General features: G+C 40.5%; 1 protein-coding gene across 2 annotated transcripts; it reads left to right on the plus strand.

Annotated features, from left to right (window-relative positions):
- Positions 1-1,981: 1,981 nt before the first annotated feature.
- ZKSCAN1 (zinc finger with KRAB and SCAN domains 1) lies at positions 1,982-18,390 on the plus strand. 2 transcript variants are annotated; one of them, XM_081089774.1, is made up of 6 exons: positions 1,982-2,113; positions 9,831-10,343; positions 11,024-11,174; positions 13,516-13,607; positions 13,885-14,011; positions 16,332-18,390. In XM_081089774.1, exons 2-6 carry the CDS (start codon positions 9,918-9,920, stop codon positions 17,222-17,224), a joined length of 1,689 nt encoding a protein of 562 aa, XP_080945900.1. In that variant the 5' UTR covers positions 1,982-2,113; positions 9,831-9,917; the 3' UTR covers positions 17,225-18,390. The 2 variants fall into 2 exon arrangements, with proteins under 2 accessions (XP_080945900.1, XP_080945901.1); XM_081089775.1 differs by lacking the exons at positions 13,516-13,607; positions 13,885-14,011 and having other exon boundaries at positions 1,985-2,113.
- The last annotated feature ends 5,098 nt before the right edge of the window (positions 18,391-23,488 follow it).

The raw sequence follows: 23,488 nt of genomic DNA on the forward strand, positions 1-23,488 counted from the left end.
GTTAAGGGGTTTTATTCCCTCCCTAACTTCAGGGGAAAATCCCTACCTGGGGAAACAACCTTTCTCAGAGAGGTGACCTTGGTTAAAACACATAGTGCCAAGAAGGTGAGCAAACATATTAAGAACAGTATGCCATATATGCCAGGTCCCTTGAAACAGCAAGGATGGACCGGCTCCCGGCAAATTAAATAGTTCATAAAGTAGCCAAATTTTAGAAGTATTCTACATGTCTAGAAATAGAAGAATTATTAAATACTTAATGGTATAGCTGCTCAATGGAATACTATATGGCTATTAAAATGATAATTATCCATTCTGTGTAGCAAAATTTAAAATGTTAATGATACGATATTAAGCGTTTTTAAGTAATACATATGATTATCACTTTGGGCTTTTCCAGGTGGCAAGGAACAAAATTAGATTCTTTTGCTGGTTTATTCTAAGGACACACAGGGAAGATGAGGAGACAGGGCATAATGGCATCGGCAGCAAAGTCCAACAATGCAGAGAATAAACATCGTTTGGGGCCTGAAGGTTATTCATGCTGTCACCTCCATTATGTTGTGGCCCTAAGTATGACCGACCGCTGGGCTCCTGCTGTGAGCTCTGTTGTGCCATGTGCTGCACCTGTCTTTGTGTCTATAGCTCAGTTTGTTTTCTCTCAAGGCTCTGCTTACTAATGACTTCCATGGCTTCATGGCTTCTGTCAACTAGTGGCTTCTGCTTACTGATTTCTGCTTGCCCCAGTTTTCTGTGTGTCTCACATTTAAATGGCCCAAAGAAAGGGGATCTATTGTTCCATTAGTCAGAGCTCTCAAGCCAGGCCACCTCTGTAGATCCGAAGGTTAGCATTCCATAGGTAATTGTGTTTCCATCAGGTGACCAAACCTAATCCAATCAGCTTTTGTCCAAAAAGTGGTCATATAGCATGAATGTGGTAGTTACCACCTATCCAATACAACTATAGTTTTCAACTATGTCTAAAACAATAAATTAAAACTATGTAGTGTATCTATGAAGATAGATAGGAAAGGGATAAAATTAAAGCCATCATACTGGGGTTAGGGTGGAGGGATTACAGATTACTATCTTTCTCCATTTTGCAACTTTCATTTAATGATACTGTAATTGCTTTTTAGTTTTCACGTATTTTTCAGAAAATAATCTCCCCCAAGCAATTTCAGTCATGCCACCAAGCTTCTGAGTTTAGTCTCTCCATGAACTCGTCTTGGAACGGGTAGAGCAAAGTCGCAACCATGAAAGCCGCGGTCGCCCTTGCACATGAAGTGGAGCAACTTCTGCCAGGTAAAGGTGAAGGCCAGAATTATAGGTTGTAGAGTATCTTGAAGGTAAAAGTGCCTGCTATGACTCTGAAAACTCTCTTACTATGAAAACACCCTTACTATGAAAACTGCTATAATAGCATATGCCACATAAACAAAACACAGAACCTTCTAACTAACTTGGTTGTGGAAAGGCCTTTGTCCACCTGCCAGGTATTTGAAAATACCAACCACTTAATTGGCAGACATCTCCAGGGGCCACGAGAAGCTACCACGGCAGCTTTGTGAAACCAGCCACCCCTGGCTTCACTTTGATCTTCGCCTGTCTACACCCTTGTTTCAGTTCCTCTGCCACAGACATATAATTAATGCTTGATAATAACTGTAATTATTACAAGGACTACTTGAGATGGAAGAGAGGAGAAACCGAATTTTCATATGAATTGGCATCTGAGCTGAACAGTCTGTTTATATGTCATAAAGCTTGGACCCCCTTCTCGTCGGTCCCCAGCTTTAACTCGGGGCGCACGAGCTGAGGGCAGGAAACTCCAAGCTGGAGGCTTGATCACCCATCGGAGAACCGGCGTGGAGCCCAGCTTCCCAGGGAACCAAGTAGCAAAATCCTCCCGCGCTCCTAGAGAGGACCCGGAAGCTCAGCGCAATCCCGGAAGACGAGGTGCTGACACACTTCCGGCCTTTGTGACTCATTGTGTCTGTGTCGAGGCGTCGGGAGGGCCTAGCTCCTTGTGCAGCGCCCTTCGGCCGGTCTGAGCCCCGGAGTCGGCTCCCCTTTCTCTCCCAGCGCCCCAAGGCCGCTCCCGGGGCTCACGGTGAGACTTGGGCCGGCCTCTGCGGAGGGCGGGCGGGGCCGCAGGGGGGTGTGCGTGAGGGTGGGCTCTGCCGCTGCGGCCCGGGGTCCCCTCCAGGCGGCCCTGCCGGGATGTAAAGAGTTCCCGTCCCCATCCCCCAGGCCCGGCCTTAGGATGTGCCGTCCCCCAGGAGCCCGCCCGCCCTCCCCTCGGGTCCAGGCGGGGAGGGGGCGAGACCCCAGTGGCCAGGGGTGCTCGGGGACTGGGGAGAAGCCGGCCGCGGACCCTTTCGGGGCCCCTCGCCCACCGTGTCTACGTGGTGCTTTGACGTTTCGGAGAACAGTCTGATTTTCCTGCTCTCCCTTCGTCATCATTTGCTTTGAGTCCAGTGAGATTTTTTTTTTTTTCGGGGTCCTTCAGGGGAAAATGCGGCAGGCGGGACATGGGCACGTTTTGCAGTGCAGCCTTCATGTCTCCAGATCACCGCTCCTCACTCCACCCCTCCCTGATCGGTGGTGACAGAGTAGCCGGAGCCTAGTCCAGGGGGTGAAGAAGTGACTCGGCTGAAGGAGAGCTGATAGACAGCCCACTCCTTCCAGCTTTATGGAGTATTTTGATGGCTTTAGAAACCAGCTGTCAGGAAGATTGGGTGTATTTTTCGGTTCGGGGAAGCTACTCTGCTTGACTTGGCGTGAGTGAGAGTGAAGAGAATTGGTGGAGATTTCACCGTGTCATTAGAAGACTGATCACCTGAGTGACCTTGGATAAGACATTTCGCCAACTCTCAGTTTTGTCATTAATAAAATTAACTAGGTTTTCTTAAAAGATCCAATTTTGAAATTTCAGCTACAATTCACTCTGACGGCCCTCTCCCTCCTTCTTCCCTCCCTGCAGTGCCTCCAGGACACAATACCATACTGTCAGTACAGAGAGTGGCTGTTACATGGCCTGAGACCAAAGAAAGCATTTCTTGTGCAGGCCAGTGCTAGGCAGATTTGGAGGTGGTCAATAAATACTTGTTGAATTGTGGAGAATTAATTGTAACCCGATCAACAAAGCTCTGTGACTGTATGTGCTGGCCAAATGAAATAGCTTTATTACGTAGGGAACCGTAAGGACAGTGTGCTCCAGGAGGTTTTTTCCAAGTTGCATTGACTCTGAATTGCTATGCAATATTCTTGTTCATTATTTCAGGCAGTTTTCACCAATCTTAAAATACAAACTAGCTACTTAATATCATAGGCTTTTACTTATTCTCTACTTGATTTAAGCATTTAGATTTTTTTCTAACTTTCTATTGCACCTAAATACACAGTGTTAAATCTTACCTTTTCATTCAAAGGTAGTATCACTGTTCTTTGCGTAGCTAGCTGTCTTTTAAAGGTACCTTTTTTATTTTTTTTTATTTTTTTATTTTTTTCCTTTTTTATATTTTAAACGGTTTATAGCTCTGTTTTGAAAAATGAGAGGAGGGCAGTTTAAACGTTGACGACTAAAAGACACCCTGAAAAAAAATAATGGCCTGTTTAAAAAATAACCTGTGGAATAAAGTGAACTTGTAACTCCAAGCCCTTTTTGTAAGAAAATCGTTTGTATTTATCCTTGATGAGAACTAGTTGCTGGGGGTAATCTTATCTAAATCGGATAGAATGTCAGAATGTTCTTCAGCTCAGACGGACCCCAGAGGTAGTATTCTCCTCCCAGCTCCTATCTTCCCCCAATTTAACAGATAAGGATACTGGATGCCAGAGATGAAATAACTCAGGGATGCGTAACTTATTTGTGAGAGACTAGAATTCAGGTGTTTCAACCTGTACTGCTTTCACTATGGGATTTCTCCCATTGCTTAATCTTTTAAGTAGGCTGAAAATTGGAAAGTATAAATTGCATCTCTTTAGTTTATTGGAAAAAGTTAAAATACTTCCCTAGTGCCTACTAAATGCCAGACACTCTTTTAAGTGCTTTACATGTGTTAACTCATTTAATCCTCACAACTCTATGAAGCAAATACTGTTTATCCCCACTATACAAGGGAAGAAACACGCATAGATTAATTTGCTTAAAATCACCAGCTGGTAAGTGGTAGAGCAACTTCATGAAACTTCCAAGTAGCCAATTTGAGGATAACATTGAATTGTGTATGAATGGGCAAAAAAAAAAAAAAAAAAAAGTAATATAAATTCAATGAAGTATTTTTTAAAAAAAACTAATGCTTGCGAGGATTCTTCCTAAGTAGTCTAATAGGTACAAAGAAGCCTACCCTTAACAATAGTCCAGTTGAGGACGGAAGGCGTGAAAAATTACAGAAATAAAAACAGCGCCAGGTAGTTTAGAGGAAAAAAGCTGTGTGCTCACATCATCTGGGAAAACTAAAATAAAACCCAGCCCTTCTGCTGTTGTGACTTTTCTCTTGCCCAGAGTAGGAGTAGAAAATGGGAGATAGGGGAGAGGAACTATTGAAATTGGGGGAAGTGGGGATGTGCCTATGCCCTCATGTCTGTCCCTTTAGGTCTCACTTCTTCAGAGTATCTTCCTGTTAAGTCCCACTGACTCAGACTATCCTCTTTAAAACTCTGGTCCAGGTGTGGATACAAATCAAGATTCCTTTCCTTTATTCTTATTATGGCTAAGACAGAATAGAATTTTCATAAAAAGATTGCTGATTGCTAGGCTAGTTCTGCTCAGTTACCCTGTTGAAGGCCCTACCCACTTGATTTTAGATAATTCCCATTTACATATTCAGTGTCTCCTTAGTTGCACAGCTCTCTAGTGGGAACTGTGGGTATCAAACGAAGCCCATTCCTGAGTGGTCATCCTTCATAGGCACTTTCAGAATCTGTATGTGCACAGAAGCCCTTCCTCACCCCATGTTGAGACAGTGAGTTTGGTATGATGATTAGAGTTGTTTTTATATACATTTGTATTGATTTCAGAGGAGAGAAAGATAGAAACAGAGAGTCATTGATCAGCTGCCTCCTGCATGCTCCGTACTGGGGATCGAGCCCACAACTAAGGCATGTGCCCTTGACCGGAATCGAACTTGGGACCCTTTAGTCAGCAGGCCAATGCTCTATCCACTGAGCCAAACTGGCTGATGGTTAGAGTTTGAACTGAGAAGTCCCACAGACCTAATTTCAAATCCTGGTTCTCCCTTTCCAATTGCTGTGTGACCTTGGGTATGTTATTTAACAGTAGTTGCCCGGCCAGCATGGCGGTGGTTGAGCATGGACCTATGAACCAGGAGGTTACGGTTTGATTCTCCGTCAGGGCACATGCCCGGTTTGCAGGCTCGATCCCCAGTAGGGAGCATGCAGGAGGCAGCTGATCAATGATTCTCATTGATGTTTCTCAATGTCTCTCTCTCCCTCTCTCCTTTGCTCTCTGAAATCAATAAAATATATATTTTTAAAAAACAGCAGTAAACCTTAATTTTGTCATTATAAAATGAGATGATAATTGTACCCACCTCCTAAGATTGTGTGAAATGCTTAATATAATACCTAGTACCTAGAAAGCTCTCGATAAATAATTGGCTCTTACTATTACGCCTACTAGTGGCTTCTTGAATTGGACAGCGATGAGGGGAAAGGGCATTTTAGCTTAGATCTGATGATAAGTAGGCATTGAGTATGATGTGAGGAGAGGATGGCAGTCAAATTACAAGGCATATTTAGGAAAGACTGGATAAACTCATTTTGCTAGACGGAAAAGTTTCATGCAGAGAGGGGGAGAAATGGTTAGGAAGTGAAGCTTAAGGGGACACGGATCAGGTACTGGAAGTTGTTGACTGCAAGGCTATAAGTTTTAGGAAGAATAATCCAGAGGGTAGGAGGTGGGGGAATCATTGGGAGAAAATGAAGTCAGTGAACCAAAGAGAGGACGCTGGATTTCATGGAACCAGTTAGAAAAATAAGTGTGAACAAAGAATTGCTTCCCTTGGTGCTTGGAGACTGAATGCATGTAAGAAGAGAGGAGTCAAGCAAGGTGAGATTCTGAGCCCGAGTGATTGAGATATTAGTAGAATATATGATCATCATTGCCACTAAAGACAATATGAAGATGGCAGGGGGAGCTGTAATAGCTTGAGTAGTTCTTATTTCGTCTGTTCAGCTTAACAGAATTCAACCCTGCCCGGTGCGCGAGGAGATGAGTACAAAGAAGACAAGACTCCCTCTCCTGAGGAGCTTACGTTTTAGTTGGGAAGTGGAGGTAGGAACTGCAACCCAAATAATAATACAAGGAGAAAATAAGTAAGTGCCTTGAATAATAACAAAGAAGGTACTAAGGATGTTGAAAGGAGGAAGATACTTAATTTGGAATGTCAGGAGACATTATACATCTTGCAAGGTGCAAAAAAATTTGACCAATAAAGTTGATATGGTAGGAAATTAAAAATCACACCTATGCTTAGGGGACATTAATGGGCCAAAGAGGCTGAAATATAGGGGCTCGCTACTAAGAAAAGCAGTAAGGTAAGAATAGAAAAGTACAATGTGGTGTATCTGAGGGGGAGGAGGTAATGATCAGAAGCATACTCTGGCAGTACTGTGTTGGTCTTGGTATGTTCACATTGGAACAGGGAGAAATTGAAGCTAGAGAAACTGTATGGGGCTATGGCACTAGACTAGGTAGGAGATAGAGAGCTTGAATTAGGATGGTGGAAAATAATTGTAAGAGAGAGATAGCAGGAAGATATTCTTTATTTTGACTTTTCAGAATAAAAAGAAAGAAACTAAGACTTATAGGAATTATTTATCCTCCAGTTGGGTTAAGCTAGCCAAAGGGATGATCTCTTGAACTGCTTACTCTCTGCCTTTTCCTATCGCAGTCTTTTGGGGTCTTGGCTATTCTGATGCCCCCAGCTCCCAGGGGGGTGGGCCTCTTCCTGGAAGCTGCCTTGTTAATGCATCAGTTAAGTTACTTCTCAGGTGCTGGAACCTCGTTAGAACAGTTAGCACATTCTACTTTGTACTGTAATTATTTGTGTAAAAAGAGGACTAGTGCTTCTCATCCTTCTGTTCTCCTCAGTTTAATAGGACACCTTGAATATTGCGGAGAGGCAGAAATGTTTAGGAAACTGAGTAATTATAGCTCTACGGACTTTATTGGAAAAACTGCTCCGAGGTTGAAAAACACGATATTTACTACAGCAAGGAGGGTGAGGTACAGAACAGGTCTGAAGGTATTAAAGGGAAGGGCTAGAAGAAGGGAAGGTTTACAATAGGACTTTTTACTAGTTTAATGTCATTGGAGAAATGACTTAATTCCCCCACTTCCTTTAAATAGAAAGCCTTTTTTTAAAATATATATTTTAATGATATTTTACAGAGAGGAAGGGAGAGGGATAGAGAGTTAGAAACATCGATGAGAGAGAAACATCAATCAGCTGCCTCCTGCACACCCCCTACTGGGGATGTGCCCACAACCAAGGTACATGCCCTTGACCGGAATCCAACCTGGGACCCTTGAGTCTGCAGGCTGATGCTCTATCCACTGAGCCAAACCGGTTAGGGCTAGAAAGCCTTTTTTTAATGTAATATTCTTGTTTCTTCTTCTTCTTGTAATATTCTTTATTGTTATTATAGACTGCTAGTTTAATAAGGATTTCTGTTTTTCATTAAGGACAAAAAAAAAATAAGAAACACTAATCTTGTGATCTCAGATTAAAATCATGTTCTTTGTGATTAGAGCAGTCATCTCCAAACTTTTATGATCACACATTCCTACCAATTAAAAACTAAAAATTATATACATGTACTATTACACCAATATTTTGTATAATTAAAAATACATTAAATAGTGCTCTTTAAAAATAACTTGTGCTTTAGATGTACCTTTGCTACCAAAATTACTAATAATTTTTTAATGAGAGCCATGTAATTTAAAATGCTTCATTAGTTTTCAACTCTTGGCTTAAATAATTGTGATACAGAAATTGGATGCTGTCTCTCAAACTTGAATTTGATGCTTACTTATGATGGTTGTAGAGGTGAAAAAGATACTTCACAAAGATTTGTCAATTCAGATGGAAGGAACACATTGTCAACTGACTGTTTAGTAATATACCCACCAACCATGCTAAATTTTTGTTGTTGAAATTCAGCTAGTACTTTTCCATTTTCCATGACCTTAAATCATCTGTTCCTACAAACTAATCAAAGGTTTTTTTATATTTTAACAAACAGGTTTAAGACCTACTAAAATTCCTCATTTGGGAGATTTTTAAACAGATTAGAAAATATTTCCAAGTTTTTTAAATGACTAGGTAATAAGGATAATTAGTCATTTTTGGCTGTTAAAATTACTTAACAATGTATGTTTTCCAGCATACATCTGTCCTCATAATAGTTCTTTCCTTACACCCTTTTTTTTTAAGCAGCTGTTTTCTCACTGATTGGTTAACTCCTTGTTTGATTTAGATCGACATTGGTTTTTACCTCCTCATCTAGCTGAGTAAAACCTTGCTCTAAATAGAAACTTCAGCGGTGCCATTTTCTTGTTTATGTGTGTTTGCATCATTAGTATTTCTCATATTTTGGTTTCTCTGTAAGAACCTTTAAAGCTGCTTCTCTCTTTTTTGAGATATAATTGACATATAACATCATATTAGTTTCAAATGTAACACATAAAGACTCAGTATTTGTATTTATTGTGAAATGACCACCACAGTAAGTCTCGTTAACATCTGTTCACCATAGTTAAACAAAAATCTTATTGTAATGAGGATTTTTAAGATCTACTCTCAGCAACTTTCAAATATGCAATACAGTATTACTAACTGTAGTCACCATGCTGTACATTTACACCCCCCAGTTCTGGTTTTTTAATTTATAACCAGAACTTTGTACCGTTTGACCCCTTCACACACTTCCCAAGTCCCCATGCTTGTCTCTTTTAAGCTAGGTAAAATAATCCATTCTTCTACGAACTGATGTCAGGTAAACTGGGAAAAATCACAATGTCTAAAAGTGAGCAAGTAAATGAGGGCACCTTAACAGCCCTCTGTGTTGGGGAGAAGAGGGCTCCCACTCTCCTCTGTAGAATGACCACACAGTACCCCCCCAAAAAAACAATAGAAACAGTTGGATGGTGGATTAGCAATTCTGGGGCTTCAGATTTGGTGTGACGGTTGACTCCACTAGGTAGGTGGCTACTGCTGAGCAAATTAGTTAAATTATCTAAGCCTGAGCTATGTCATCTGTAAAATGGTACTAGCAGTTGTTCCTACCTGGTAGGATTGCTGTGGGATGAAATAAGACTGTGTGTGGCCCAGCCAGCATGGCTCAGTGGTTGAACCAGGAGGTCACAGTTCAATTTCTGGTCAGGGTGCATGCCTGGGTTGCGGGCTCGATCCCTAGTGTGGGCATGCAGGAGGCAGCCAATCAGTGATTCTCTCTCATCATTGATGTTTCTCTCTCCCTCTCCCTTCCTCTCTGAAATCAACAAAAATAAAAAATGAAAAAAGATTATGTGTGTACTGCTTGAAGTCTCTTGCCTGTACCCTGTTGACATTCAGCTCTCACTGGGTTAAGCACTGTAAAGGTATGATGTCATAACCTGCTGTTCTCCTGGAGGTAAGATGCTTAGGGTGGAATTTGCCCATTGGAGGCAAATCTTAATGTATAAAGTGATAGTCAAAACAGTGTGGCTCTGGAGGCTTTTTTTGTGCCTTGAATGAAGTGTTAGTAGCACAGGCCACTTTTCATAAAGATACTAATCACTTTTTTTAATACTTTAGGAATCATACAGAAACAGATATCAGAGAACATTTTCAAGGACAGAAAGGACAGACTTTATTTGGATCAAGTCAGTTCTCTGAGCCTGAATGATGACTGCTGAATCAAGGGAAGCTACTGGTCTGTCCCCCCAGGCTGCCCAAGAGAAGGATGGTATCGTAATAGTGAAGGTAGAAGAGGAAGATGAGGAAGAACACATGTGGGGGCAGGATTCCAGCCTGCAGGAGACTCCTCCTCCTGACCCAGAGATCTTCCGCCAACGTTTCAGGCACTTCTGTTATCAGAACACTTTTGGGCCTCGAGAGGCTCTGAGTCGACTGAAGGAACTTTGTCATCAGTGGCTTCGACCAGAGATAAACACCAAGGAGCAGATTCTGGAGCTGCTGGTGCTAGAGCAATTTCTTTCCATCCTGCCCAAGGAGCTTCAAGCCTGGCTGCAGGAATACCGTCCCGATAGTGGGGAGGAGGCTGTGACCCTTCTGGAAGATTTGGAGCTTGATTTATCAGGACAGCAGGTGAGAAGAGGTGAAACTTAGGTGTGAGGAACACGTGGACTTTGAGACTGGAGCAAAGAGAAAGTTACTGATTTAAAGCTAATATTAGTAGTCTTAGTATTAGACTAGTATTAGTATTAATATACTAGGGGCCCAGCGTGCGAAATTGCATGAGGCCCAGGACCCAGAGTCCCCGGCTCAGCAGGACCCAGAAAGAGTCCTGCGGCCGCTGCTGTGGGAGGCAGGATTCAGAAACCCCTCTGCCGCCCAGGCGGGACCCAGAACCCCACCCGCGCCTCTGGTCAAGTCCTCCAGAGTCAAGTCCCCACCCACCTGCCCCACGCCTCGCCACACATGCAGCCCCACCCACCCGCACACTCAGGCTCCTACTGATTGGTCATTACAGCATGATGGCATGACGGCGTGATAACCATAGGCTTTTATATAATAGATAAGATACTAATGTAATATATATAATAGGTATATATATCATGTCATATATATAAAATAAACTAATATACAGGCTACTAATATAAGCTTGTTTAGTAGTCTGTCGTGGTTATTCTCCTTGTTTTGCTTGAATATTAAAAAGTATTCTGGCCTTATCTCCCTTACATCCTGGTATACCTATGTTCTTTTTGCTCATTTAAAGTACTCATTAAAAAGTGATTTACCCTCAAGCCTAACCTGTTTGTTCTCAGGTCCCAGGTCAAGTGCATGGACCTGAGATGCTCGCAAGGGGGATGGTGCCTCTGGATCCTATTCAGGAGTCCTCAAGCTTTGACCATCATGAGGCCACCCAGTCCCATTTCAAGCATTCATCTCGGAAACCCCGCCTCTTACAATCACGGGGTAAGAAACAAGGTTTCTTATGGGGAAAAGAAGCAAACTATTCAGGATGGTGTGCCCTCTCTGTGTTGCTAAGTGCCTGTAATAAAGAAGCATGTTTTTATTATTAAACATTATTGTCATTACTAATATTAGGGGAAATACAATTTACAGACTAATCCCAGGAGTTAAATAATGTTACTAGGGAAGTAGATGAAATGTGCATAATGAACTTGGGTAGATATTACATTGCTTCTTGAATTGTTAGCATTCTGATGTCTAACAGATTTTTTCTTACTGGAAAGTGCTGGGAAGAGATGGTATACTTTCAGCCTGGTTTTGAAACACTATAGTACATCATAAATTATTTTATAAAGAATCAATTTTAAAATTCATTTCATTTAAAAAATGTATAAAAACATTGTATACATTGCTCTTTCTAGGTTACTTTCAGAATTTTCAAACAATAGGAAAAGATGGAAAACATTTCTTTTTCGTGGAGAAACATGAGGAAAAGCATCATTTCAGGGTCATATAAATAAAAATTATTTTAATTATTAGAGCTTAAATAAGTCTTTTCTATGCATTCTGGAGGGTAGCCAGCATTCATATGCTGGAGAAATCCGTGTAAACCAATACACTGTGATAATTAACCCACCATTGTCCACCTATGACCTTCTAAGGCCGTGGTCGGCAAACTGCGGCTCACGAGCCACATGCGGTTCTTTGGCCCCTTGAGTGTGGCTCTTCCTAAGCCTTAGGAGTACCCTAATTAAGTTAATAACAATGTACCTACCTACCTATATAGTTTGAGTTTAAAAAATTTGGCTCTCAAAAGAAATTTCAATCGTACTGTTGATATTTGGCTTTGTTGACTAATGAGTTTGCCGACCACTGTTCTAGGGTATATAAGGTCTCCACACTATACAGGGGGCGAAATCAGGAAATTGAAGAGGGTAGTCATGATTTTAAGTTCCAAATCAGACCTTCAGGCTACCAGAGCAACAGTGTTAGAGACCCTGGTACATCCAGTTGTTATTTAGTAAGTAGTTCTTTAACAAATTGAGGCATATACATTTATTCTCAATTTCTTCTTTCTGCTCTTCATCTTCCAGAGTGTTTCCTAGCTCCTGGAAGGCTATAGTGCTAGTTATTTAATCTTTCATACATTTTGCTCTAGCTTATTTTATTATTGTACCTCCTGAAAACAAGTTTAATAATTCAGTTTCAAATTCATTTCTCTAATATTATTTGGCAAGGGAGGATTTTAATATTGCAGTTTAAAATTTTTCTAATTGTTTTTACCCATTGCAGTTAGTATGATTATATGACATATTAAATATCTTTTATTAGATGAATGTCAACCCATACCTTTATATACTTATAAATGTCTCATTAACGTTTGAACCATATCTACATTTTATCAAAAAATTGGATAAGTGAGGGAAAAATGTAGAGGGACAAAAAATGGAAGCCCCTTTCTACCTTGTGTTTTTTTACAACTAAATGGGATTCTGATGTCCTGTTATTTGTTCCTTGGACTGGAGAAAATAAAAAATAAATAAATAAATTATTTTAATAGGTATTTATTGATTTCAGAGAGGAAAGGAGAGCTAGAAACATCAATGATGTCTGGCCGGTATGGCTCAGTGGATAGAGCATCGGCCTACAGACTGAAGGGTCCCGGGTTCGATTCCCAGTCAGGGCACATGCCTGGGTTGCAGGCTCCATCCCCAGTGTGGGGTGTGCAGGAAACAGCCAATCAATGATTCTCTCTCATCGATGATGTTTTTATCTCTCTCCCCTTCTCCCTTCCTCTCAAATTAATAAAAATATATTAAAAAGAAAAAAAACGTCGTTGATCAGTTGCCTCCTGCCCACCCACACTGGGCACCAAGCCCACAACCCAACGTGCCCTGACTGGAAATTGAACTGTGACCTCCTGGTTCATAAGTTGACACTCAACCACTGAGCCATGCCGGCTGGCTGAGAAAATGAAATCTTGAGCTAGGCTTGAATCATGGGCTAAATGTTACTCAGGTCTGTAGCTGAGAGTAGGAACCTGGATTCTAGATCTGGCTCTGACATTCTTAATTGTGTGACTTTAGACAAGTTATTTGACCTCTCAGGGCCTCAGTTTCCCCTTCTTTAAGAGCATAGGGTTGGACCAAGTGATTTTAAGGATCCTTTTACATTATTCCTTATCCAGCTTAAGAGTAGAAGTCTTGAGAAAATAGAAGTCATGCTTTTTCTTTTTTAATTCTCTATTCTGTAGTTGAACATTGAACATGCTGGTGCAGGAAAAAGAGAGCCCTGGGCCCAGAGCAGAGCTGGTTTTACTCATAGCTCCTTTTTCCTCCCTCAGCTCTCCCTGCCACCCACGTTCCTGCCCCTCATCACGAGGGGAGTCCCAGAGACCAAACAATGGCTTCTGCACTATTCACGGCAGATTCCCAGGTGAGCCATGGGCCCCTCTGCCCTCCTCTGAGACCCTCATATCTGCCTCTCTTTCTGGAGATCTTTATAACAGTCTCCACCCAGGACACTCAATTCTTGATGTCCTGCCCACAGAGTAGACCCACTCACCCCTCAATCCACCAGAGCCTGGCACCGTCACCTTTTCTTTCCCAGCACCCTGTAGGTTTGTAGTCAATTCTGTCCCTAACTCCAGGTTTGGGTAGTGGGTTTATCCCTGAGCTTTGGGGGAACTGAGTGTGGGGATCTCATATTTCAGGCGATGGTGAAGATCGAGGACATGGCTGTGTCCCTCATCCTGGAGGAGTGGGGATGTCAGAACCTGGCTCGGAGGAATCTCAATAGGGACAACAGGCAGGAGAATTATGGGAACGTGTTTTCCCAGGGTAAGAATAATGCAGGATTATTGTCTGATAAGATTGTTTTGCCTCTCTTTGTTAGTTGTGGGATCTCTGACATGTTCAATTGAGTGTTGACAAGGATGTAGAGACTGCTGAGCCCATTTCTTCAGACCAGGTAGAGAATGGGAACATTTATGTTCATTTAACTTCAAAGCCTGGTACTGTGACTGACTCCCTGATTACAAGTAGATTTTATTTTTTATTTTTTTTACCTCTACGTCATTTTTGCTGTTTGAAATCAGAAATATTCTTGTGTTCTGAGTCCTCACTTCTTCCATCACTTTGTTTCCTGGGAGGATTTTGCTCCACTTCCCTGTGGGTTACAACTTAGGTACCTCTATTGAGGGAGCATCTGTATTTTCTAGTGTAGAGGGCCAAGTGAGAACTGATCATTGGTTCTAATCCTAACTTGGGACCATGTTCCTAAACCTACCAAGCAAGCATCCTTCTGTGGGCTTTCTGTCTTCTTCATCCTGTGAACCATGCTCTGTGACAGCTTTGCATAATTCTATGAACTTACATCTATACCTCCCTTTTGATCACGGTTCCCAATTTCCAAACCTAATAGTAATCTATGAAGAGCTCTGGTCCCTAGGTATATAGCAGGGGTGGGGAACTGTTTTTCTGCCAAGGGCAATTTGGATGTTTATAACATCATTTGCAGGCCATACAAAATTATCAGCTTAAAAATTAGCTTGCTATATTTGGTCAAACATTTCATTAACTCACCCCTAATGCCTTGGCAGGGCCAGATCAAATGATTTTCTAGGCCTTATATGGCCCATGGGTTGGACGTTCCCCACTCCTAGTGTATAGTAAAGACAAAGAAGTTCTAAGGCATCAATCAATATAAGACAAAGAGACACAGTTGACATACATTCCCATTTGTCTCTGCTGAGAGAGAGGAATGCAGAGGAGCTCTCAAATAATTCCTATCATAGGAAGTCCACGTGAGGCTTCTACCCGGGGAGGGCAAATGAGGGGAAACTTAATAAAGAAAGAACGTTACTATGAAACCTAAACTTTTGTTTTGAACCATCAGGAAAAATGGGTTTATGGTTTCTTGGTATTTACTCTTTGGATTAGGTGAAAATTAAGGCAAAGAACTGATCCATGTTTGTAAGCTGGATATTACCTATTCCAAGATAACTTTTTTAAAAAATTGGGTTCAATCCAGATAGTTGAGGACCTTGGCTTGGAATTCAAAAGAAGAAGTCAATTTCCTCTTTCTTATGATTGGCTTAGTACTTATGGCAATTTCTTCACTAAAGTCAGGAGTTAAATATTATTCAGCTCTCTCAGGAGTTGCATTCAAGGGCCTGTCTGGGATAGTACAGACCTTCTTGGACAAGTTTCTTAAGGCCAAATAAAAAAGAGTTGGGATATATATAAACATATATAAAATATACCTTTATTGAACAATTTTTAATCTCTACTTAAAACAAAATGAATACAGCAGTCTACAATAAGAATATTCCAATGTCTTCATATGCTGATTGCTAAAGTGAGAGGATCAGCCCTGCATTAATAAAATTTTGTCGTCTTCTGGTGTCTCCTTCATGGGTATCTCTGGAATTGTCTTCATTTTCTTTTCTATTCTATTTCAGTGAAGGTTTTAATTATGTTTACCAATGCCCCAACCAGCTTCTTCACCTTCATCTCTGTCTGCTCCATGCTGTTCTCCCTGATGGAGAGAAGCTTATTTCCTGTGTCTGAAGGTCCTTGTAACCTGCCAAGTTGAGAGTTCCTTGTTTTGCCCATTAACCATCTCCTTGTTGGTAAAAAATTTCACAGAATGGAGACGTTTTCACTTTCCTTTATTAATGATGCTCCTTTATTTCTGCTAATACCACTTATTTTCTAGGAAAGACCTGACCATTCTCTTTTTAAGCTCATAAATTCTTATATTAGAATCAGAACATGATTTTTTTCCATGTATATTTGTTTCTTCAAATTAATTATCAGGTGACCAAATAATAGAACTGTGAATTGTTAATGTCTTATGTTCTTTAATTCTTCATCCCTTCTTCCTTAACTGGTCATGTCCCTCTGTTCGTTGCCCAGTAGATCTGTTCACTCCCATCCTCTCTGTACACTCACTCTGTTGTCCTTTCCACTCTTCCTGCCCTCTTGTTTCCCAATTCTATTCCCTGTTTTCTATATTTTTTCTTCTATTTTATCTTTGATTAATACTGTGGGGTCATTTTGCAGGTATGTAGGAGCTTCCTGGAAAACAGTGTCATTTGATTAACCTATAGATTAAAAAGAAAAAGGTGTTATTTGTTTTTTCTATTTATTGTGTCAGGTTGTGAAAGCAGGAATCAGAATGAGGAGTCGACCTCCAAGGCTGAAATCACAAAAGACTCAGCATCACGTAGGGAGACAAGAGGAAGAATCCAGAAAGATTTTGGAGAAAAACATGAACAGCAGGGCAGAACAGCAGAAAGGCAGCAGAAGAATCCTGAGGAGAAAACTGGAAAAGAAAAGAAAGATTCAGGGCCAGCTACAGCCAAGGAAAAAAAAACAACCACAGGAGAGAGAGGTCCCAGGGAGAAGGGTAAAGGATTGGGAAGAAGCTTCAGTCTGAGCTCAAACTTTAACACCACTGAAGAAGTTCCAACAGGAACAAAGTCTCATAGGTGTGATGAATGTGGTAAATGCTTCACAAGGAGTTCAAGCCTTATTCGCCATAAAATCATCCACACTGGAGAAAAGCCCTATGAATGCAGTGAGTGTGGGAAAGCCTTCAGTCTGAACTCAAACCTTGTCCTGCATCAGAGAATCCACACAGGAGAGAAACCTCATGAATGTAATGAGTGTGGCAAAGCCTTCAGTCATAGTTCAAATCTCATTCTGCATCAGCGAATTCACTCTGGAGAGAAACCTTATGAATGTAATGAGTGTGGGAAGGCCTTCAGCCAGAGCTCAGACCTTACAAAACATCAGAGAATCCACACAGGGGAGAAACCCTATGAATGTAGCGAATGTGGAAAAGCTTTCAACCGAAACTCATACCTTATTTTGCATCGGCGAATTCACACCCGAGAAAAGCCCTATAAGTGCACTAAGTGTGGCAAGGCCTTCACCCGGAGCTCGACTCTCACTCTGCATCATAGAATCCATACCAGAGAGCGAGCCTCTGAGTACAGTCCAGCTTCTCTTGATGCGTTTGGAGCATTCCTGAAAAGCTGTGTGTAAAGTGAGAATTTGCTGACAAGCCATTTCCCCCTTTTGTTTCTAAATTTATTTCAAAGATGTGTGCTTATGGAAGGGAATAAACATCCTCAACAGATTTGAAAACACACACACACTTTTTAAGGATCCTTATAGTTAGATTAGCAGTGTTCTACCTTTGCATAGTCTGTGGGCATATAATTCTTCCATACAGCCCCTGTAGGGAAGCTAGTCATACAGATAAGCTACATGATATTTCCTTAAGACATAAAAGCACACACAGCAAAATGTCACACTTTTCAGTAATGAGGATACCTTTAAGGCGCTATTGGACTCTCAGCAACCATGATACAGAATTGAAAGATTAAAATTGGCTCTCTAAAAATGATACTTAGGTTAAAAGCTTCTTGCTGCAATCAAGCCCTGGCTGGCCAACATCTTGCTGTACCTTCTTTCTCAAAAAAAGAGGGATAGTTAAAACAAAAACTACATTGGGACATGCTGCTTGAACTAGTTATATATATAAGATATATATGAACACTGGTAGCCTACCAAAGCTATAGAAATCTAGGACTGTGCTGATCAGTATCAAACCAAAGATTTCTATCTCTTCATGAAAGAGAGGGTATGTGCACCAGTCTCCAGTTCCAAAGGACTGCCACAAATGTAGATGGTTTTATCCTCATCTATGAGATAAATTCTACTGGAATGGCAACAATGATTCAAAATACTTCTCTCCCTTCTGGAAGAAATCCCTAAAGCACTAATCACACTCTGAAATGCATTTCTCCACAAGTTAGCACTTGATTATATACCGTCTTGTAATCTTTTGTTTCATGTATGAAATTTTTCATTACCCCCCAAAAGAGATGCTTTGACAAGGGATATATTTATATCCTTACAGCACTGGGCACAGTGCTGAACACATAAGGAGCACTCATTATGCCTGACTTCTAACAGGACTTTTGCACTTATGATAAAGCCCTGTGAATCATGAGTCCCTGAAATATGGTAGCCTGGCCCAGCTTTTGAAGAGGACATTCAGAGCCTGAGGCATGCTAAAGCTCCAGGGTCTTAACGCTATTTTTATCCTAAACAAAAGAAAGGTGCCATTTAGCCACCTGCGTAGACATTCTAAACATGGATTAGTGAGTAAATACCATGGAATGTCAGAAATGACTCCATTATCTCATCTTAAGAAAAAGACAGAAACTTAACTAAGGCCATTTTTTGACATCATTTTATGACAGAGATCTTGGCCAGTATTTTCTTCAGTCAGCTGCTGAACAACCTAATGATTTGGGCACTTTCTGAATCATTTGTAACTTTAAATAATAGTTCAGACTATGTATTTTTTGTTGCTTTTCAGAAAAAGGAAGATGTAGGAAGCATTTTCTCCCACACTTTCCAGAAACTTCACAAAACCATTTGACATCATTAGCTGGCCATTACTAAATGTGTTAGTTGCTCTGAGAAGTTCACCAAATTGCTAAGATTTGGTTGGTTGTATCAGAGTTGTACTACAGTGTCTGTTCTCTCTCATCACTAAAGACTGAGGTGGGGTTATAAAATTTGGATCTTTTCTATCTGTGCAAGAAGATGCAATTGGCTGCTTGGAAGCCAATGCCAGAGACTTCAGATACAATACAAGAAACCCAAGTATCAGGGGGCTACTACATAGGTAGTCATCAGGGACGCAGGTAAAGATGACTGCTCATGAGAGCATGCAAAAAATTGTAAGCTCTACAGAAACTTAAGACACAGAATAAGAACACACCTGAAGACTATCCTCGTAACAGGAGACCCCCAATAGAGATTGAGATTTTCCATCAAGAAACAAAACTAAGACGCATCATTTTGCTAATCAGCAACTTGAGCCCATGTGACAGCATGGTTTTATGGGGAGCCAATGAGGTGGGGGCAGCTATGGCCTCAGCTCCAGACCAAACTAAAATCTGCATAGCAGTAATTCTTTCGCCTCTCTATACCTTGGACCAACCACAGTTTCTCTGTAGTTTCTAAGCAGTTTCATCAGTGTTGCCTGGGAAACTTCAAAGAAGTCAGCTGGTGACAAGAATATTTCTATCCATTCAACTTAAGAAAAATAGAAAAGATACTCCAGAAACGTATACCTGAGGAACGTTTTATAGTAAAGTGAAAGTAGAAGAAATGCTTCTAGGATTTTCTTCACAATGAACCACAGTGATGGTTGCATAGAAAACCGCTGGTGCTTTTGAGCAAAGACTTGCTGTTGGGAAGCAGCTGAAAGCAGTGAGCTGCTTACCTCCAGATACTGATCAAAGCACTGACTACTCTTAAGAGGGAACGAACTTTGATTGGTTCTTCATTGGCTTTTTTATTATCCAGAACTACGTGCTGACATAACTCAGCCATGTTTTTTAATGAAAATTAAAGTAACCTGTGCCCCCACACTTAATTCCCGTTTTTCTGGGACATTGACTGTGTGGGCAGCCACTGTGGTTGCTCCAGATCTTCAGCAGACACACGCCTTGAAGCAGCTGCTTAAAGATGTTTCCTAAAGAAAACAGGCTACAGCTGATGGTTAAAACCATTTGCATTGCATTCATCAGCTGCTCAAAGCAAATTGCAATTGGCGTATGGTCAAAAACGCTTACAACATCTAATAAGGGTTCAGGATAGTCATTCAAAATTCTTGACTGGGTGAAGCCTGTTAATAGTTTAAACAGTAGCATGTAAGTTGACCTATTGGAAGTTTTTGAAGGGCTTCTTAAAACAATACCTTAACTTTGCCAGGAAAAGAAGTAAAGTTCTTCAAGTCGTGGGGTATTTGTTTCTACTGTGGCCTGGCAGGCAAGGCGAAAGCCTGAGAATAGAGATGTATGAGGCATCTTGTTGAATGCACTTAGTATTTTATTAAAGGCATAAAAGTGAAACTATGCTAAATATGTACAGAGAGGTTAATATGTTTGTTATGTGAGACAATTCATATCTTATGTACATCAGAGAATTCATTCCAGAAGGAAACCTCTTGAATGTGATAATATGGCAAAGCCTATAATCACACTTCAGCCCTTAGCATCAGAAAGCTTACACTGTAAATAAACTTTATTAATATTATATGTGAGGAAACCTTTCATGTATAGCACTCGTTGCTTTGGACAGAAAATGAATTCCATCAGTATGTTCCAATTGTAATGAATTTCAGAAACACTGCAGAGGACACTCAATCTTAACTCCAGAGGATCCACAGAAGAAAAAAATGTGGGGAAATAGCAAAATGTACAACTTCTTACAAAAATTGTCAGTGTTGGGTACTTCTATATATTTTATATGACCTTAATGTCAGTGTCTGTGTTTTGTACCTTCAGCCCCTGTTGCTATTCTGTATATTCTCTGTAGGCAAAGAATGTATTTTATTTTACTCTATTTGACAGAACACATCATTTCAAAAAAAGCAGAGTTTTAGAGTGAATAGTAAAGAAGTTGATGTGATTACAGACAAAAAAAAAATTCACAGAACTGAGGAGGGGGAATATGAGAAAAAATCTTCATAGTTTAGTGCTTATCAAATCAGAAGAGGAAGTTAGTAGATGCAATAAGAGAGACAAGTTAGCCCGGCCTGTGTGGTTCAGTTGGTTGAGCGTCCCATGCACCAAGAGATCACCGGTTCAATTCCTGGTCAGGGCACATGCTCAGGTTGTGGGCTCAATCCCCAGTAGGGTGCATGCAGGAGACAACTGATTGATGTATCTCATCAATGTTTATCTCCCTCTTCCTTCTCTGAAATCAATAAAAAAAACATAAAAATAAAAGAGAGACAGGTTAATGGGGCACTAAAATGAAATAATTCCTATAAACATGCAGCTTCCTGAGAGTTTTCCAAGCCAGAAAGTTGACCTCTTAGCTGCCAAGTCACCATTTTAAGCAAAGAGAATGGTTTCTCTGAGCTTGTCGGGGAGTAAGAGGGTCTTCTCCATGAAATAAGAGTAGGGAGAGTATTAGAAAGGCCAGTTGACTGGGTTCTATAAACCATAGCCCTGCTTCCCCCACTAACTTAAATGTTTATGCTTAGATTTGGGGTAGGAAAATTCCAAGATGGGCTCTTGCCTAGAAAATAGTGACAGAGGCACCCAGTTCCTGGCATTGCAGGAAGTTTTTCTGATAAGCATTTTTGCGGTGTTCCTATTGGCTGTACTGTGTACCTTTCCTGCTCCTGCTTACTTTCCCTAGTTTATGATAAGAGAGAGGGCTTGTGAAGATTTATAGCTGTGAAAGAACTTTTTCCTAATTTTTATCCTAGACCTGATCACCTTTTATTCCAGAGTTTGATCATGCTGATGTACTCATCTAAGGCTAGCTAAGCAGGTTCACTCATCCTACCGTCCTCATGGAAGATTCGTTGTGTGAATTGGAGTAGCTATTAAAATGTAGTCAAACAGTGACAGCAATACTTGCCAGAGGAGCCATGTTTTGTGTGTCCCACTCAGCAACTTCTCAAAAAATGGGCTGGGGCTCCCCATCTGAGAAACCGAGTGAAGGTCTGCAGGTTGCAAAGTGAAATGTGGAATCAGAAATAGAAATGAGTGGTATAAATAGATCTTTCATAAAAGTAGATTTCAGCTACTACTGGAGAATTTAATAAAAAGCATTTGAAAAGTTTTCTTAACAGATTTAGGTTTCATTTTTAGAATGGATACATTTAAAAGCAGTTACTTATTTTGCTATTCAAATTAATTTTTTATTATATATGAAAATGAAATTGTTTTACTTTTCAAAGCTTTGTGAAACAAACTTGAAGGTATAGGGAGGTAAGCCATCTCCAACTCTGCAAGTCAAACAAAAGTTTGGGAAGTACTTTGAATATCTCATAATATAGACTGTCTTAACATGAGAACTTTGTTTCATATTATCTGGTTCTATTTCCTAGTGGACACCACAAACCTCATGTTTTTCTCTTATCCTAAAACAGTGGAAGGTAAAGAGTGGGTACTAGACTTCTAAACAATGGTCCGCTGTTATTTTAACAATTTTTTTTAATCTCTTAAAATTCTCACCTTCATTTACTAAATTATGACTCACTTCAAATTACATAGTAATCAGCAAAGTTAATTGGTCTTAAAATTGTATTTCCTCCCTTCAGCAAGCACTCATTAAGCAGTGAGAATGAGTGTTTTAAGATATAAATGAGTGTTTTAAGATATAAAGAATGAGATCGGTGAGTGATTTAAAGGTGGTTTTGAAACTTGGATTTCATTGCAGTTTCAGATTTAGGGGTTAAGTTCCTTTGATCCAGGGAAGGAACTAGGCAGCTGCTATCATTTAGTTTCCCGACAAGGTCAGGTGTGTTGGGAAGGGTTGTAATAGCCCTGCACTCCTGGCCGAGGAGGAGTAATGAGGTGTCTGGTGGAGGGAGAAGAGAGAATCGTGAGGATGTGCTGAGGTCAGTGCTTGCCTTCGCCCTCACCTCAGCTAGTTAACAGCTTATGGTTTTAGTCTGCCCTGGCAAGAACAACGCATGTTAGACTGAAAGGTGCTTCTGCAAATAGCAGAGGTTCTTAGAGGAAGACAAATATATGAGGGGGTGGGGTGGGAGGAAGTGGACTATGAATATGCAGGAAAATCTTGTTTTAAAAATATAACTTTAGGGGTAAGGGATAGGATATGCAAGCAAAATCAGTTATTTTAAAATGAACATGTATTTTTATTAACTTTTAGTTAAATATAGATTATTACAACCAGCTCAACATGATAAGCCCAGGTCTGTGGAGAGAGCTAACTCAGGCATTCATTGTCTTGTTGATCTATAGACTGGACAGAACAAACCTTTCCTGTTCTGTCGTTCTTGGTTTCTTAACTTAGAATAAATTAGACAAAAGGAAGACACTTGTCTTTGTATACCTGCACAATTAAGTTATTGCTGTTAAAACCTGACCTTTTCACTAGTCTTTGAAGAGTCCAGATGCTTGGTAGGTGTTCAGTAAATTATTTTTAAATTGAATTTGTTCTTTTAAAATCCTCAACATCTCTAGAAAGGCTGCTTTCAGTGAATAATGGAAAGTGGTTGGGTTTTTTTAAGTTAGGGAACTCCATTGAAAATGATTTAAACATGAACTTACTGAAGTTTCAATCATGTGAAATGGGAGCAAAGTAAACTGTACACACATTTATAGCCAGTGGTCCATTTTGGGAGGCTGGGGGTGTCTGACAAAGAAATTAGAGTAGTGAGGTTTGGGAAGGAAACGGGATTTGTAATAAATATCTCTTCATGTTGTTTCTCTCCTGGGTCATGGTAAAACAATAAATTAT

The sequence above is a fragment of the Myotis nattereri genome (genome assembly GCF_964212035.1).
Source record: "Myotis nattereri genome assembly, chromosome: 4".
Taxonomy (NCBI): Eukaryota; Metazoa; Chordata; class Mammalia; order Chiroptera; family Vespertilionidae; genus Myotis; species Myotis nattereri.

Excerpts from the sequence above, each read along its gene's own strand:
- ZKSCAN1 (XM_081089774.1), top strand. The coding sequence starts at position 9,918 with ATGATGACTGCTGAATCAAGGGAAGCTACTGGTCTGTCCCCCCAGGCT. Across the intron at positions 11,175-13,515 it reads CCGCCTCTTACAATCACGGG|CTCTCCCTGCCACCCACGTT; the intron begins GTAAGAAACAAG and ends TTCCTCCCTCAG. Across the intron at positions 13,608-13,884 it reads TATTCACGGCAGATTCCCAG|GCGATGGTGAAGATCGAGGA; the intron begins GTGAGCCATGGG and ends CTCATATTTCAG.